The 19,367-nt window shown below is 40.1% G+C and overlaps 1 protein-coding gene across 2 annotated transcripts in view; it reads left to right on the top strand.

Moving 5' to 3' along the window:
• GABRA5 (gamma-aminobutyric acid type A receptor subunit alpha5) overlaps positions 1-19,367 on the top strand; it is an 88,004-nt gene that overhangs the window by 8,143 nt on the left and 60,494 nt on the right. For both annotated transcript variants that reach the window (XM_039218224.1, XM_039218223.1), the window contains exons 4-6: positions 8,238-8,359; positions 10,222-10,289; positions 10,393-10,613. In XM_039218224.1, coding sequence (XP_039074155.1) covers positions 8,238-8,359; positions 10,222-10,289; positions 10,393-10,613 — 411 coding nt within the window. The remainder of the gene's footprint in view (positions 1-8,237; positions 8,360-10,221; positions 10,290-10,392; positions 10,614-19,367) is intronic.

Raw genomic sequence — 19,367 nt, 5'->3', positions numbered from 1 at the left:
CACAGATGGGAAAGATTGATAGGAGGCATAATCAGAGGGGCTGTGGGGAGGGGGAAGGGGCCATATGGTGAAACACTTTGTAGGCCATGCTAGGTAGTACCATTCTTCATACTAATAAGAGCAGTTGGCTCTTATTTTGTAGGTTAAAGAGAGTCTTTGATTGGTTTTAAGTAAGAGTGAAGTATGATCCAATTGAGGTGTGACAGTAATGTGACTTAAACTTTAAAGCTTGCTCTGGCTGCTGAGTGGAGGATACAACAGAATCTGGGGCAGGGGTGGTTAGTAAAGGAAGGAGCAGTGAGGGCAGTTAAGGGGTGAATGCAGTGATCCAGGGGAGGGAGGATTTTTAGGTACTGGAGTTTGTTAGTGGATTGATATGGGCATAAAAGAAAGAAGTCCAGGGTGAACCCTCAACCCCCACTGGTATTTGACCTGAAAACATGACAAATTCAATTGCTTATTACTGAGCTGGAGAAGACAGTAGGAGAAAAGGTTTTAGTGAAAACCCTCAGTGCAGTTACAGATATGTAAAGCCCTCTTGGATATCCAAATGGCCAGAGAGCCATTGGATACAGAGGTCGAGAGGCCAAAACAAGATTGGGGCTAGAGACATGAACTTCAAGTTTTTCATCTACGGGAGATATTTAAAGCCATTAGATTGGATGAGATCATTTAAAGATTGAGTATATACCAAAAAAATAGGTCCCTGGACTGTGTCCTGTGTAAGTTTAGGAAGGCAAGGGAGTGGGGGCCAGTGAGAGGAGGAGGCCAGTGAAGATAGGAAGAACAAAGAGGGAAGCATCCTGAGGCAAGTGGAGGAAGTGTTGTAAGAGGAGAGATGTGGTCAGACAAGGACTGAGAGCTGTTGGATTTGGCATTGTGCAGTAGCATCCAGAAGAAAGGCTTCACTGGGATGCAGGAAGTGAAAGCCATACTGGAGTGGGTCCAAGGGAAAGAAGGAGAAGCAGTAGAGATTTCTAGTGTAGACAACTCTTCAGTGAGTTTTGAGAAGAGGGGCAAAGAATGAAACAATACTGGAAGGGAATAGAAGGTGAATGAAAGACATGTTAAAGACCTACTATGTTACAGCAAATGTAATTGCTGATAGGAATGATTAAGGATGGAAGGAAAACCATGTGTGATAAACACCAGGATGGTTCACGTGCAGCATAATCACACACAGGGGGCATCCTGTGTGGTTGGGGAGAGTCTAGGGAAGTGGGTAGATTTAGGTGAAGGGGGTGTGGCCTATGAGATGGGAGACCCACCTTTTACTTTGTAGGCAGTAAGATTCTGAGCTGGACTGCAGTGATACTAACAAGAGTAAAGAGGCTACATGAAGGGTACTAGCACGGGTAAGCCCGAGCACTATTTAGTGAGCTGACAGGCAGAGCTGGGGACACTTTTGATGTGAGTCCCATAGAAGTGAAAACAATCTAAGAGTTCTGGTATAATGTTTCACGTCCACATGAGACACGTTTTAAGTCCATGTTTCCACCATAAGAGGGGACAACTCTTATTTGGAAACTTAGGATTGACTTTCATTGTCTTGCTAGTGTCCACCATGTTTGTTATGTTCTTTTATATAGTTTTTTAAATGGTTAGTTAAAGTGGTGTGCAGTGGATTTCAGGGAAATATCACAAAATGGTGCCACTTAGAGGTACTCATTTAATGAGCTTAAAGTGACAAGCAAATAAACCTAAGATATATTTCTTAGAAATAATTAAATACTGGGGAAAGAATGCAGAAATAAATGCAATTTAAGAAGACAGAGAAGCTGCCACCTAAAAGCAACTTAGTTCAGTTCCCAAAGTAAGTTCATTGCCATTATGGATCCCATTTTATATAAATCACAAATGGCTGTCAATACAAGCAGAGATAATATCACAAAGAAATGTGTCACACCTAGCCTTCAATAGCACCATTTGTGGTATATTACTCAACAGATTTTTCTAAACCCCAGAAAGGATGACACAACTCTTGAACTTGTACCCTTTTAAATGCCAAAATAAGACATCATCAGGCATCATTTGGTAAAATGAAATACCTTTAAAGATGGAACCTGCAACATATTGTTGTCATTATTATTATTATCATTAGAAATTATAATACTGAGATAAAGTTATATTGGAGTAAGGCCCTTCACAGTTCCTCAAAAACAAAATTACTCTGAGATTGAATTAATAACACAACTCCCATTTCAGAACAATGCATAGATTCTACTACAGGGTTAACTCTGTGTGGTAACTGGCTGATTTGGGGGATAGCTTGCTTGGGATTCCCTATCCTGCTGTACTCAGACTCCTCCCTACATCCTCCCTAAGAAACCTTGCCGGTGGCCCCATCCACCTCATCTCTATCACCATTGCAATTGCCTGAATTACTGGCCTCCATGCCTCTAGCCTTGCCCCTGCCATGTCCATCATCTGCTAAGAGTCACAGTGAAAGAAAGTGCCCCCTGTTTAAATGCTTTGAAGCTCCCACTACCTTCAAGACTGACCCTAGGAGTGCAACATGGCATGTGAAGTCCTTTATCATTTGAAATGTGCTGTATTTTACTCACCAAAGTCCTTTCTTACCCTCTGCAAACATCATTTCCTTACCTGAGGCCATTGCTCACAACATTTCCTTCTTTAAGCTTGAGACGAGATCCTCAAGTTTAAAAGCTCAGCCAGTTCTCCTCTCCTCCTCTAGCTCTATACAGACTGCCTTCTCTTTCCTTTGTTTTCCTAGAATGTATTATGTATCCCATAAATTCATACATCTACCATGTTCTATTTAAATCCTCTATGAACAAGACTGATTCCCTTAGAACACAGCTCTGTCTGGAAGGTTGGGGATACCATCTTTGTCATTTTCCAATCCTTAGTACTCACTACAATACCAGGTACATGCAATGGTTAATATCCAAAATACATTTGTTGGCCTGAGCTATTGGAATAAGCACTGAGCCCATCATATAGCCTCTTGAAGATGTAATGGAGGAGAGAAGCTCTCTGAGGTCATTTAAAGTCACTCTGACACTCAGCTTACAAACCATCCTTTCCATTTCCAATCTAGTTAGGCCTAGAGCAGTCACTCTCCACCATGGTTGCACATGAGAATTACTTGGGAATATTAAAAAAAAAATTACTAGTACCTATTTCTCAGGGACCATATAAAGCCAAATCTCTAGGGCCTAGAAATCAGAATGAAGCTAATGCAGGAGTCCAGAATCACATGTCTTGAAGAAGTCAGATGTAAGACAACCAGGAAAAGTGGGAAATTTGCACAATTCCAAGAGTTTACCCTTTCTGAAGACATTCATGTTTATTTTTCTTAAACACTGTGTTAAATTCATTAGTGGACCAAATTTATTGAGGTTCCCATTCTCCATTTCACCTAAGTCTCTGAATGGCCCAGAACTTCATCTGATGGGATGCCATTGCGTAGCTTTTTGAGAAGATCTTCCACACTTCTGAGCTTCACTCTGCTGTCCTACTGTGCCCACCCATGTCCCTACCCATTTAAAATCACCATATCCCTTTCTCAGGCTAGAACATGGGGCTCAGTGACCCAATTTCCTTATTTTTCAGGCTAAAATCATTGGAAAAGAGTTAAAGTTTAGAGATCAAGTCCTTGTGTCTTTTGTATGAACCAATATTTGAGCAAGGAAATGGGATGTTGTTTTCTTAAATAGTTTATTGTCAAATGGTATCCATATAACACCCAGTGCTCATCCCAACAAGTTCCCTTCCCCATGCCCGTCACTCCCCTTCCCCACTCCCTTTCCCCCATCAGCCCTCAGTTTTTTCTCAGCATTCAAGAGTCTCTCATGGTTTGCCTCCCTCCCTCTCCCCAACTATTTTTCCCCTTCTTCTCCTGCATGGTCCTCCGTTAGCTTCCTCCTAATCCACCTATATTTGCAAACATATGGTATTTGTCCTTCTTTACCTGACTTATTTCACTCAGCATAACATGCTCAAGTTCCATCCATGTTGCTACAAATGGCCAGATTTCATTCTTTCTCATTGCTGTGTATTCTTCCATTGTATAGATAAACCACATCTTCTTGATCCATTCATCAGTTGATGGACACTTAGGCTCTTTCCATGATTTAGCTATTGTTGAGAGTGCTGCTGTGAACATTGGGGTACATGTGCCCCTATGCATCAGCATTTCTGTATCCCTTGGGTAAATTCCTAGCAGTGCTACTGCTGGGTCATCGAGGAGTACTATTTGTTTTTTGAGGGATCTCCAAACTGTTTTCCAGAGGGGCTGCACCTGTTTACATTCCCACCAACAGTGTAGGAGGGTGCCTGGAAATGGGGTGTTTTAATAAGGATGGTTGGTTCTCTATTTCCTTTATGATCCCCTTTCTGGAACATCAATAATTTGGCAGTGTAGGAACTATTCATATGGACTAAATGTGACATGTTTTTATAGACAATATGCACTAAATATAAGGAAATAATTCATATTTTAAGAAAACCTAAGTATCATAACAGCAAAGGGTCAGCATCCAAAATTTTCAAGTATTTCTATTATGTCCAAGGCTATTGTCAGTAATAATGGTTTTGGTTTCTGCTTACAAAAATCCATTCCCCCAGAGAGCTGAGCTTATCTTTGAAGCAACTGTGTATTTACAGTTGACATAAGGATCAGCAGAGCTCCTTGGTTATACTCAATACAGTTCTGAAATGGAATGTCAGCAAGCTCAAGCCTGCCTTCTGAACCTAAATAGAGTGAGTGTTCAAAGATATGAAGGCATCTTGTGTTTTTACCTGGAGACCTCATAGATATAACTGTGCATCATTGCTCATTGAAGGTATAGCCCAGTGTTTTTGTATTATTTTGGTTTCAAATTGGTTTAAACTAATCAAAATGGAACAAAGCAAGCTAATGTTACTCTGTACCTTAGAAGCAGCCATGGAAGATTATCCACCTTGAGAGAGGCACAGGTAAGTTTGCCAGACATTTGTGAGATTCTCCTGTGATACAGGAAAGGGCCTTGGTCTACATGGTTGTGGAGAGAACCACATGCTGCAAATTAGTCATTTTTGAGGATGACCTATGACCCGAGAAGGGCTTCCCAGTTGGTTCTGAGAGAAAACCTTGACTTCTGCCCTGACAAGCACTTTCAGACAGTCTTTTAGAATTTGTTTCTTACTTCCTAGGTCCTATCTTCAATATATACAGAGAAGTCACAGCAAATCCCCAGCCATGGCTTCTATCATAAATAGGCCCACAAATAAGTACAAGAAGCAGTCATGTCTGAATAGGGCACATATTGAAGGTTTTAAAAAAAAAAAAGTGTAATGATATATGAAGGGGTATAAATATATCACCTTCCACCATTAAAAAATCATGGCCAATAAGTAGAAGGTGATATGAGGATTCTTAAGCATTGCATCCTATTGGATTGATATTGGCCATGATTTGGGTATTTGTGAAGTAGGATTCAGAGCCAAATGGGATGGTGTTTCTTTGAAACTGTGGTGAAGCGGTGCATCAGAGGGCCAAGGGAAGCAGTGGTCATGGAGATGACCCCTACAAGTGCACGGTGTTGGGAACATCTCAAATGGTCAGTGATGTAGTTAAGTGTTTGTCTCCTAATACTGCTCAGACTGTTCAGATCAAATGTAACTTAAGAACATTGTACAACAGATAATAAATAGCTTACAAAATATATTTGAGGGGCGCCTGGGTGGCTTAGTCGGTTAGGCGTCCGACTTTCGCTTAGGTCATGATCTCGCGGTTTGTGGGTTCGAGCCCCGCGTCGGGCTCTGTGCTGACTGCCAGCTCAGAGCCTGGAGCCTGTTTCAGTCTGTGACTCCCTCTCTCTCTGACCCTCCCCTGCTCACGCTGTCTCTCTCTCTCTCTCCTAGAAATAAATAAAAACATTTAAAAAAAAAAACAAAAAAAAAACAAAATATATTTGAAACATTGATATGCTTCTTTTCTTTTTTTCTGATAGTTTTATTTTTTAATCAAAAATTTTGAGATGTAAGTGATTGTATAATGTGTTGATTTAATACATTTATGTATTGCAGTAAGTAGCCTTAGTTTATACCTCCATCATGTCACATAATTATCATTTCTTTTTTGTGGTGAGAACATTTAAGATCTAATCTTTTAGAAATTTTGAAGCTTTAATACAGTATTGTTGACTATAATCACTGTGCTGTACATTAGATCTCCAGAATGTATTCATCTTCTAGTTGCAAGTTTGTACCATTTGAACAACATCTCATTTCCCCCACCCTTAGTGGTTTAAACACCTGGTAACACCTGGTAAACTACAAGTTTGTCTTTTGTAGATTGCACATGGAAGTGATATGCTTTTTCAGCTAGTGTGTGTGCTCTCTCCTCTATTCTAAGTTAGAGAGCCAGCAAAGACTGCCCCTCCCCAAGACCAGACATTTAGACCTAGCTTAGAGTTGAATAACCAAACTTATTGATAAAAGTTATGAAAGTCATAAGAGATGGGCAGTGAGGCTAGATGTAGTTTGAGCAGTTTTCACAACTGGACAAATACAAAAATCACTGTTTCTCTCTCACACAAACATGGAGGACAGTGTTAAGGCATTTTGTCTGGGTATTAGATCTGTGAGACTGAATGCTTCATCATTCTAAAGTATGAAACTACAGTGGATAGTGGGTGTCAGAGAAAAGGGAATTTAATATTTTCAAATGCTAAGTCCCAGAGCATTTGTCTGTGTGCTACATACAAATGGGACTGAATTTTAGCTTGTTAGATATTCAACTATATGCAGTTTAATGATGATGTGAAAATTAGATCAGTAAAGAATTGATCTGTTTAGATGCAATCGATAAAAATGACTCAAGTTTCAAGAACTGGGAGGGGCAAGCAAACATTGATTCTAGTCTCAGCAGCCAACCGCTGATGGTCAGTCTCACTCTCATTTCAGACAATTTGTGGAAAAGAAATTGCCATATGGAGAGCTGGGGCACCACAGCAGGCACTTCAGGGAAGTTCCAGGGGTCGTCGTCGTCGTCGTCTTCTTCTTCTTCATCTTCTTCTTCTTCGTCTTCTTCTTCTTCGTCGTCGTCTTCTTCTTCTTCTTCTTCTTCTTCTTCTTCTTCTTCTTCTTCTTCTTCTTCTTCTTCTTCTCCTCCCAAGTGCCAAGGATGCTAACTTCTTGGCTTTCAGCTGCATAAGTTCCCCCTTGAATCCTAGCCAAATGTATAGATTGAGTTCTTGATAATTCCAAACATCTCACTTTTTGCAATATTTGAAAGCAGCTTTAGAATCCTGTGGTGTGATTCATGTTCTTGAGGTGTATTACCATCTTCTAGACCTGTGACTTTCTTTCCCTCCCAAGTAACTTCTTCATTTTACCCATATCTTCACAGAACAGTTTCTCATTTCCATTTGGCTCATCTACGTAAACTTTTGGAGCCTGGATAACTTCACTGAATTGGACAAACCAGGATTGTTCTTGGTTTTTCTTTGAAGGTTCAGCCTGCTTTTCTTGGGGTTTTACTGTAATTCTGACATACTGGGTCATTCAGAATACTGTGCTTCTCAAGTCCCTTATCTGAAGTGATACTGAGTAAACTCTAATAAAGGCTTTCAGACTGGTCTTTACAATTAATGACTTCTGGGTCATGTGCTTTGCTTTGGCTAGACCTGAATGTGCCAGCAACAGTCAGTGTTGATGGCTAGGAAAGCCCAGAGAGATTTCACAAACTTGATTGCTTCTATCACCATATGATTGTTTCTGTCACCATATTCTGGCATATTTCTCACAGCACAAATGCTCCCAATTATCAATGCTGTGAAATTTGGGCCCACCAATCTTATCTTTCAGATTGCATAGATTTTGAATATCCTCTCCACACCCTACTGCTCACCACAGGTGATTCACTAACAATATGAAGACTCAGTTTTTCAGTATTTAAACCAAACTTCTGAAATCCCCTAAGAGTCTATGGTTAGTAGCTAATGTTTTAAAAATGGCTGCAATCTTAATATAAACTGTGCCTCGGAATCAGGGAAGGACAGATTTTTGAACATTGTGTCAGGATGAACAGCCCAGAGCCAGCACACTCTCTGGAAATTCAAGAATTAAGGCTTATTTATGAAAAACAATATCCTGGATTAGTAGAAGAGATTGTTTTCATGTGCCCTGCCTCCAAAACAAGTCACTGTATTACTTTTTTATTTCTATATTTTGAGAAGAATTTTTAAGTACTTAATGCAAGTTTGAACTCTTGTTTCTCTGTTAAAAAGCTTTTCACAAATGCCAACCAGTTCAGTAAAAGATGAGACCAATGACAACATCACAATATTTACCAGGATCTTGGATGGGCTCTTGGATGGCTATGACAATAGACTGCGGCCTGGCCTTGGAGGTGAGTGGGTTCTCTTCAACTGCAGCCTCCTAGACCCCAGGAAAAGCTTAAACTCAGTCTCAAGCTCACATCTGCTGTGATTCAACCAATTCATTAAGGAGCTTCCTTGCCATAGTTTGAACTGATGGTTGCCAAGGCTCTTGCATCCTTTATTGTCATTACCTAGGTACGAGAAGCTGGGAGATGTGATCTCCATGCAAACTCCCTTTTCCTCAGATAGTCCTATCATCCATTCTGCTTCACTTAGGGAGGAATCAGTTCCTAGGTGTTACTAAAGCCAAGACTACCTAAATTAAGAAATAATTTATAATCAACTTCCTACTCTTGTACTTATGCAAGTCCTTTTCACATCTACTGTTTAATGCAAGTATTCTTTACATCTTTATATATTATGTTTATTTATTTTACTAATCATTGTATTTACTTTAACCCCATGGAAGTGATAAAAATAAGTGGATAGCAAAATATGATTTCTGGGTTCAATTTAGCACAGTTTAATTTTGTGCTGAGAATTGTGTTTCCAGGCATTTGCAATGCCGTTGGCTCTAGTCCATTTAGATGTGGTGCATTTGAACTTGCTCCATTAGGTAAGTTTGAGACTCTCTAACAACTATATTCTTAGGAGAAAAAGTAGTTCTTTTCCATTATTATATTTTTAACAGGGGGATTCACTTAAAGCATGAATTGCTGTTCTCTACCTCTTTGGCAAAGAAAAGTCCACAAAGCCTCCTTGACACCACCTTACTCCACCCTCTGAGTGATGTCCCTGGGTCTCCTATGTCCAGGAACCTCTGTACCTTTGAACACATCCACAAGGATCAAAACATGTAGAGAATCAATGAGTTGTTGCTATACAATATTCTCTCATTGACCCAGTATGTGTCACACTCCTGTGCGGCAGGATCCTGAGGATACCACACAGAGCCAAAGGGGCTGCCTGCTGGGACTGGCATCTCAGTGGGAAGACAGGCACTAAAGCACACAGCATCATACTAACACCTGCACACATATAAATACACACCATGTACGTATATGATTACCATGCAATGAGATGCAAGGAGAAAAAGCCCTGCCCCCTGAAGCTCTGAGTTAGTGGTGATATGATCTAGTGGTTTGGGGTTATTTATGTTGGACTGTAGTATAGTCTATTGCCCTCATTTATGACCATGGGGGTTACAGGGTGCCCAGGGAACACACACAAACACACACACACACACACACACACACACACACACACACACACTTTCCCCCAATATTATTAGCTACTTTTATTGCTATATATATTTTAATTGTTATATAGTCTCATGATAGAAATTTCTAACAATTCAAAATGACATATAAGGTGAAGTGGATCTTACTTTTCAAGTGGTCCTGTCCCAAGTCACACATCCTTTCCCCAGAACACACCCAATGCTGCAGTTTTGATTAGAGATTCTTTTAAATCTTATCCCCTCATCAAATTGCCTAACCTTTTGAAGAACAACTGTTTGTGGGAGAGTGGGGTTAGGCACTGTGAGGTTGGAATTACTGTTCCAGGTTTACCGGGGAGGAAACTAAAAACCAACCACGGCCAAACAAGCAAGACCCCTCTGCTCTGTTCATGACTACCCCCCAAGGGGCAAGAAATGGAATGAGAGCCAAGATCCTTTCCTTACACGATGGGTGTTTTAGTTCCTGTTATAATTTGGAGCAGCTTGGTTTCATTTGGTATTTGTCAAGTCCTCCAAATTTAACGAACACAGTATAAAAGCCCTCTGAGTGCCAACAGTGGAATTGGTTACTGGACTAAAGACATTCATACACTATGCCGGTGGTTCCATGTGAGCTTGGAGCCTAGGCAGGAACCTGTGTCTGTGTTTCAGAGCGAATCACTCAGGTGCGGACGGACATCTACGTCACCAGCTTTGGCCCAGTATCCGACACGGAAATGGTAGGTCTCAGGGCCTGGCCCCGCCCTATTTATAGGCACCCAACCAACTCCCCTAAGGGCCTTCTCTACTGAGGCATCACCTGGTTGCCTTCTTTTGCATTAGGAATATACCATAGATGTGTTTTTCCGACAAAGCTGGAAAGATGAAAGGCTTCGGTTTAAAGGGCCCATGCAACGCCTCCCTCTCAACAATCTTCTCGCCAGCAAAATCTGGACCCCAGACACATTCTTTCACAACGGAAAGAAGTCCATCGCCCACAACATGACCACACCCAACAAGCTGCTGAGGCTGGAGGACGACGGCACGCTGCTCTACACCATGCGGTGAGCTGGCACAGGATGGGGAGAGGGCACAGCACTGGGGCGGTGGCGCAGCCCAGAAGCAGGCACAGCGCTTGAGGTGGGGAGTGACAGTTTGTCTGGTCAGAGGCGCAGTGCAGGGCAGACGAAGCCTCCAGTTGGGCGCCAAGGGTCCTGAAGCCTATCTAGTTCAAAGATTGCTTTGTGTGTGCGCTCGCGTATGCGTGCTTTGGGTCGATGTTACCTTTTGACCTGCCCATACTGATGTTCATGTAGATTATTTCCCTGAACTCCTATAGGTCCATGTGTTTGCAATAGGTCCACTTGTTTCTTTGGTTCACGATCGAAAACATCTTTGAGAGAGTGAAATTTTTATTTAAAAAATTCTAAGGGGGTTGCATTTTTATTGCAGTTGTGCACCCTTGTAAGTTTTAAAAGCCCATTTCTCATATGCTTTGATACCATTCCAATGCTGAGGTTAAATTTTAGTATTTCTAGTTTAAAATTATCAGTAGTTATTTTTTTAAAATTCTGAATTATTTATTGCATGTTAGTAAATCAATAAATTGGCTGTTGAGAAAGGCTGCTTTATAGCTTTTCGGTTTCCATGGTGGGCCTAAGTATTTTTCAAAAAAGATTATTTTAAGTTAGAAGAATTAAAAAGCACTAAAGCTAAGTAAAATTTAAAAAACAACATGTATTTATATGTTCCAAATTATTGGAATTTCTTACTTAGAATTCTTCACAATAAAGTTCATATTTAAAAGAAGTCATCATAGTGGAAATAACATTGAGGCTGTCATCTTCTGAGGCTGCATGTCCTAACATATGTCCTGAGGAATGTTTGATACATTGTGTCCCAAACCAATTGATAGCAGGGCGCAAATTTTTTTTTTTTAGAACAACCCAATAGGGATTTTGATAAATGAGCTTGTAATACATATTATAGCATTTTGTTCCATTTTTCATTCTTTCCTTTTCCCTACATTGATCTTGAACATGTTTGCACATGGATGGAAACATGAGTTGTGAGCATCAGTGCCCCAGGACAGTGCCTTCTCCATGCAGAGAAGTATGTTGAAAAGCTACAAAATATCTCAAGTGGTGAAAATTAGTCCTTGGTTATCATTCTTGTAAAAGGGAGTCTGTGCACTGAATCCAAGGGTACTTGTTTAAACTTGTGAACAGAGGGCAGGTGTGAAGAGTCCCAGGTCTTGGAAGATGCTGGTTGGGATGAATGATTAGATGCCATTAATGTGGGGGTACCATGTTAGGCTTCTGTGTGCCTTCACTCTGTTCATAGAATAGAAATATCCCTAGTCCCCACAGGTTATTGTCCTTGATTCACATCTGGTTTGTATCACTAAAAGATTGTATTTGGGCCCAAGACAACGGGAAGCTTTAAACTTGGTGCATAATTGCTCAAACAAGGTGGTGAGGTGGGCCCTTGTTTAGAGGGAGAAGAGGTAGCAGAGGGGCCTCTTCCTGAGTGTCTGTGTACCTGGCAAATTCACACATCCTTCAGTCCTCAGACAGCATGGCCACTAGGTGACACTATTTCCATTAACCAAAAAAGAGAACAAGGTTCAGAGAGGTTTGGTAGTCAGCCCAAGGTCACATAGCTAGGGAGAAAGGCAGTAGGAATTTGAATCCAGGTCTTAACAATTTCCTTGTTTAATCCACCACATCTGAAAATTGGAGGGATGAAGCATTACTAAACATAAAATAGCCTGTTTCTTACTCTTGTCAAATGTCATCCCCAGAAGGAGGGCAGTGAGAATCAGAGCACCTTGTCAGCAGTAAAATTTTCCCGTTATATAGAGGAAGTCTGATAATGATTTGCAAGGTTATTAATGCATTTTCTCTTCCTGTCATACACATGTGGAGTGTGTAAATAGTTCCACTTGAAGATGTTATGAAGTTTATTTTATTTTATTTTTTTTGGTATGAATTTTTTTTTTACAAATAGTTTACTGTCAAATTAGTTTCCACATAACACTCAGTGCTCATCCCCACAAGTGTCCTCCTCCATGCCCATCCCCCCTCCCCCCGCATCAAAGATGTTATGAATTTTAATGTGATAGAACTATTATTAGCTATAATTTGATAGTATTTTACATATTGATTTGGCAAAGATGGTGTGATGTGACTAATCAAACGGCCAGTGGCATCTCAGAGCCCCTACCCCTTCATTGTTACAGCTTTTCTGGTTAACACTTGGGTCACACCTGTCAAGCCTTGTAAAACCAAAGATATTCTTAGATCCAGGATTCCCATGTAATGTCCATCTTAAGGAAATAATTAGAAATATAGAATAAGCTGGGGAGCCTGGGTGGCTCAGTCGGTTAGCATCCGACTTCGGCTCAGGTCATGATCTCACGGTTCGTGGGTTTGAGACCCATGTCGAGCTCTGTGCTGACAGCTAACTCAGAGCCTGGAGCCTGTTTCAGATTCTGTATCTCCGTCTCTCTCTGACCCTCCCCTGCTCATGCTGTCTCTCTCCCAGAAATAAATAAGAACATTAAAAAAATTTTTTAAAAAGAAATATAGAATAAGCTTTATGGGCAAAGATTTCTATTTATTATGTTATTTAGGATACCAAACACTGAAGGAATACAAAAAAATTAGCATATTTTCTGGCTAAAACTGTTTTTACATTTTTATTCAGACTTGGGACCTAATGGAAAAGATGAAATATGAAAGTGTAGAACAAACTAGGGTTCATGTGATGCACTGAGACAAATGTCTGCTAAAGTACTGTTACCAACTTCTAAAAATAACTCCATACAGATTATGTTTTTTTTTTTTTTTTTTTTTGGTAAAATCCCCTCAATGGTCCAGATATCATTCAAATCATAAAGCAGTGCTTAGAGATACACACTCCCCAAATGTCTGCCAGAAAGCCTTAGATGTTTGTCTGGAAGTCATTGTCAATTTTGGTTCTGAAGAACTTTCTACCACCAATGAGTCATCTGTTTATAGGATATAAAGGTAAAAATCATCAGCTGCTCAGGATAATTCCATAGAGTACAAAGAAACATTTCCTGTTGGACCCTCAAGGAAAAGACACTTAATAGAGTACTAAACAATTTGTTTGAGGACAGTCTTTTGGCAAACAGAGTGATACATTTCATAGAACCATCCCTAGAGCTGTACTTCAGACATTAGACAAGTGGCCAGGAAACCTCAAACGGAACCTCAATCCAGCAATTTCCCGGGGCCTTCCCTTGCAGGGCTAGAGAAAGAGGTGCAGAGCCCAGAGCTTGACGTCAGTCCATCGAGGGACTGAATGGCTTGTCATTCTGGCCAGTCTTGCTAATTGTTCTTTTTCCTGGGTAGAACTTGTGGTTGTCTTCACATTGCGGCAAGTTCTAATTCCATGCCTCAGCAAGCCCATGCGGTATAGATCGACCCCATCTCTCAGGGATCATGCCAAATCTGATGACCCATTATCTTTTATTAGTACGTGAATTGGAAGACAGTGACCTCTTCTTATCTTCCTGTCCCCCACATATTTTTTTATTAATTTAATGTTTTTTTTTTACATTTGAGAGAGGGAGAGAGAGAAAGAGAGAGTGAGAGAGAGAGAGAGAATATGAACAGGGGAGAGGCAGAGAGATGGAGGCAGAAACTGAAGCAGGTGCCAGGCTCTGAGCTGTGAGCATAGAGCCGGAGGCAAGGCTCGAACCCACTAACCCTGAGATCCTGACAAGCTGAGGTCGGACACTCAGCCCCAGTTGAGCCACCCAGACACCTCTCCCCCACATCTTCTAATAGTTCAACTCTTTTGAGAGGCACAGGGAGGACCACTTTAGGGCATATTCTCCTAGTCTTTGGGCTCTGGCAGAAGAGCAAGTATCTCTTAGTTTCTTACGTAAGAAACCATAAGCAAGGAAGAACATACTAGAAGGCAGAATCTGCTAGTACCACAAACTTCTGCCTGTCTCTGAAAACCTGGCTGCCATTCCACCCAAGATCACCTTGCCTCTGCCTGTAATAAGAGATATCAGGGCAGACATTTTTACAGTGCTGACTATTGTGCCATTGGGAGGTCATAGAATGCAGTGACATGGTGAAAGCACTGGACATAGTCATGCATTACATGCCACTCCACATGTTCTCTTTTACACAATACGTATTTGCCTTTGCTATTTTTATTTTGAGAAAATCATATTTTTTACCACTTTTATAAGAATATTTATTACACGTGTTTTAAAACACTACCCTAAATGCATTTAAAAATGGCAAACACATGTCTTCACTTAAAAAACAAAACACACACACTAGGGCACCTGGGTGGCTCAGTTGGTTGACCATCCAACTTTGGCTCAGGTCATGGTTTCTCAGTGTCTGTGGGTTCTACCCCTATGTCTGGCTCTCTGCTGGCAGCTCAGAGCCTGGAGCTTGCTTTAGATTCTGTTTCCATCTGTCTCTGCTCCTCCCCAGCTCATGCACTGTCTCTCTCTCTCAAAAATAAACATAAATTTTTTTAAAAAAGCACACTGATCTTTTCCTACCATGTGAGTGCAGAACTTTTAAATTTAGTTGTTACAATCATTTTAAAACACTTCTTACATGCATCATGGAAGATTATCATCCATTCCCTGAAATAATAAACTCTTCTCAAAGTTTCTTGCACATACAGATCTCATAAGCATTTTTATTACATGTGCTTTTAAACACTTCTCTTAATAGAAAGGCATATTTTTATGAATGCTTACACTCCATTCAGATTTTAATCAGTAGAAAACATTGCTTTGAATTGAGGGACTATCATGTAGTGAAAAGAGCATGCATCTTAGGGTTAGACTGACTTAAGTCCTGACTATCACTTAGTAGTCATGAATCCAATATCTCTTAGAGCGATTTTTGTTGTCGTTTTTTCATTTCTTTTCTTTCCTAAGTTGTGTAGCTGTGAGGTCTGAGAATGTTTGAAAATTGATAGTATATACACTTATTCCTTGAATGGCCACTGGGAGGCAGCATAGCCATATTTTTGCATAGTAATTGGCAGCATTCATTGATAGTATAACTTGAACAAGTTATATGTATATAACTATGTATGTTATACATGTTTGACTTATGGAAAATGTATTTAAAGGAAATTATACCTTTATATGTATAGGTTTATAACAAGGCACTGATAATGTATATGTGCATCTGTATACACATACAAGCATCTATACATTTTATACATACACAGAAACACACACAGCAGTGCCTAGCTAAAAATGTCTTTCATGATACTAACAGATGTATTGGCTAAATCATGCTATTCTTAAATTAATATTTATTTTAGTGACAAAGATAAATATGAATTACAAATGTGTGAAACAGAAAATCACCAGGTATGGAATACAGTTCTGATAACATTCAGACCAAAGAGAATCAATGGTAATGGTTTGATGAGTATCATGTACATGTGTTTATGTATGTGAGCACACAGGTACACCTCTGTATATCTGCGTGCATCTGGACAAACTTATAGTTTTTGTGTGTCTCATTCTCTGAAAACTGTTTTGTAAGTAGCTTTTATAATTTGAAATATATTGAAAACTTCTCCCCTGCCCTGTCATTAAACATCATTCTCAAACTTCATGGTCCATCACGTTCCATCATGTGGATATCCTGTCATTACAGTTATTTTCCTATAATAAACAACATTGTCATGCACGCTCATAATTATATCTTTGGGATAAATTCCAAGAATTTGCCAACAGATAAGGCTTTTGATACCCACTTGCAAGCTGTTCTCTAGAAAACCTGCAGCAATTTCCCTTTCACCAGCAGTGGGAGTGGAGATCATCTCTATCCCTATTACTTCCTCCCTGACATTTTAAGAAAATGGAGTACTTCCCCTCTTTGCTACAGGAGATGTAATTAAAAACCAGTGTCTAAAAGTTGACTCATCCTGAGGTTTCTAGTCACATTGAGTTTCTTCTTTCCCTTTGGGAAATTATTCTCATGCAGCAGCTCCTGCACTGACTTGGCCGAGAATAATCTTTGTTTCTGAATTTGGGGATGTGCAACCTGACCTGCACACCACCACTCTGATTTCCATCACCCACCAGGAACACACCCATACCCTTACTCAGTATCTTCAGTCATAGAAACCTGAGACTTCTCCAAAACTTGTTCCTGAAGCCTCCTGTTCTTCATCAGCCTGTTGTCACCCTGACTCACCTTGCAGATCTTCTGTGATTTACGGCACCCTGAGTGATCTTCGTCCCTGCAGCTGGCACCTGGGCTGGCTCTTGGAGGAGCTTCCTGCATGTTTATGCAAGAACAATGATAATGGGATGCATGAGATTGCCTTCTCTCAATTTGGCCATCTCACTTCTCAGAACTGACTTTGAGAGATTGAAAAGGGAGACCTACAGAATTTCTCTTTCACAAACATGCTCAGTGCTTAGGTTTCTGCCAGTTTGTAAGGCTCAAGTTTATGTTTGGCTAACAATTTGTACTTGTGGGATTCAAATGAGGACATAATACATATTTCCTGCATGTTTGGTTTGAAAACATGACTGGAATTATCCTGGATGAATTCAATCTAGTCAGTCCAGACTTTTGGACTGATAGGCACACATTTCATGAAGGACCACCTCATCCTTTGCAAATGGGCCAACTCCAGCACATTTTTGTCTTCTAAGGTCCTGATCTCACAAAGACTGTCAGACACTCTCTCCTAGTGAGAGAGAAGCTAGGCTTCTGGTGCAGCTTTTGGCTTCCTTATCTAGGCAGGGATCTTCTTTGAAATGAGCCATCTGCAAGCTAAGGGCCACATCTTTACAAGATTTCCAGGAATCTCTAGCAACAACTCTTTGGAGTTGGTATTTGGTAAACTCTGGGTAGAAAGCCCCAGGCAGCTGCTGAGTAGGGTCTTGGCTCCAAGCCCCCACCTCCAAGCTCCCAGCCTCACAAAGGTAATGTTCAGTCTTCAGTAATGTCTGAAAAGAAAAAAAAACTACTTACACTTGTCTGCTAATTACTTTTCAGAAACATATGTGGCCTTTATTATGTGCTAGGTGCTTCAGAAATGTAAATTCATGGTGCCCTACAAACTTAATACCATCATTTTACCTGTTGATAGATGAGGAATTAGACTATCACCAGAGATCAAATGCCAAATCCACCTGCCTATACCTATTTTAATATACAACTTAAGAAGTACATTGCTTCTATGCACTCCTTTTGGCCAACATGTGTGAAAATAATGTCTACCAGATGGTGCCATGCCAATGTAGGATAGAGTTCCTGAGTACCCTGCTACTTTATCAGATTCGAATAAAGCACTGATTTTACTGAAACATTTATAGGGAAAATTGACTGTTGCATTTCTTGAATGTGTTCCCATGGAAATGCAGCTGGCACATCTGCAACAGACCTGAGGTTGCTCAGGGCCAAAAAATTCATCCTTAGCCCCACTCTTTCTCTAGAGTTTAATCAGCTTGCATCTACCACCAAGTCACTGGGTCACTTGGTGATGATAAGTCAGCACTCTGACTTATCATCAAGGGGATGCTAAAAAAGTTCTTCCTTCCCTTCACCTGGAGAAAGGTGAATAACAGCCCTCCTATTGTCAACTAAGATCATGGTCCTTCAGTATACTATAATTGATTATCTCATCCCATGCATATTCTCTCCATGCTTTGAATTTGAGATGATCCATAAATGTTAGCCAAGTACCTTGGGTAGTGTTAAGTTCAAGGGGATCATGGTCTCTGTAATATGGCCAATGCAGGGAAGATTTTTGTATTTACCCTGCAAATAATTAGGAATTTGCATGATGCTCATAGAGAAGGAAAAAGTGGCAGCGTCCTCCATGCTGAAAAATTTTTCCCAAGTGGCCTGGGGGTAATCAGTTTTTTGTGTTTTTTTTTTTCCTATAATCCGTTGTGTCCAATATAGTAGCCAAAAGACATAAAGGAAATGTTAAACTAAATAAAATGTAAAATTCAGTTCCTTAGTCATACCAGCCTATGTCAAGAGGCCAATGGCTGTATGTGGAGCGGCTTCAGTATGGGACAGAACAGATGTTGGACATTTAGGTCATCATGGAAAGTTCCACTGAAAATCAGCCTGGTTTCAGAGAAGCAGAAACATTTTTTTAGTGCTCATCTTTACCCACTGTCCCTGATCATAGTTACACATACAGCACATAAGCCAATAAGAACAAAGAAAAGATGATGGTCTGAGGATGCCAGGAATCCTCAGACTTTAATAACATTTTAAGATAGTTTGAGGATAGTTAAAACATTTTTGCTACAATATTTTACTTATATATTTATTTTACAGCTTTTCTGAGATATAATTAACATGTAACACTGTGTAAACTTAAGTGTACAACATGTTGATTTGGTACACTTATGTATGTAAAATGATTATTACCTTTACATTAACTAACACCTCCATCATATCACATAATCGATGCCCTTTTTTGTTAATAATACAGTATTATGAACTGTAATCACTATGCTGTAGATTAGATTCCTAGAACTTATTCATCTTATAACTATAAGTTTATACTCTTGACCAAATCTTCTCATTTCCTGCACCAGCCATCCCCTGGTATCCACCAGTCTACTCTTTATTTCTATGAGTTCATATCTTTTAGATTCCACATCTAAGTACTATCATATAGTATTTGTGTTTTCTGACTTATTTCATTTAGTTTATCTCTCAAAGTTTATCTATGATTATCACAAATTTTGGGATTTCCGTGTTTCTCATGGTTGAATAATATTCCATTTTATATATATGTATACCACATTTTCTTTA

Source organism: Hyaena hyaena, unplaced genomic scaffold (assembly GCF_003009895.1).
Source record: "Hyaena hyaena isolate Hyena2069 unplaced genomic scaffold, ASM300989v1 scaffold_752, whole genome shotgun sequence".
Lineage (NCBI taxonomy): Eukaryota > Metazoa > Chordata > Mammalia > Carnivora > Hyaenidae > Hyaena > Hyaena hyaena.
Note: the sequence above shows the minus strand (reverse complement) of the source record. Positions and strands in the feature narration are given on the sequence as shown.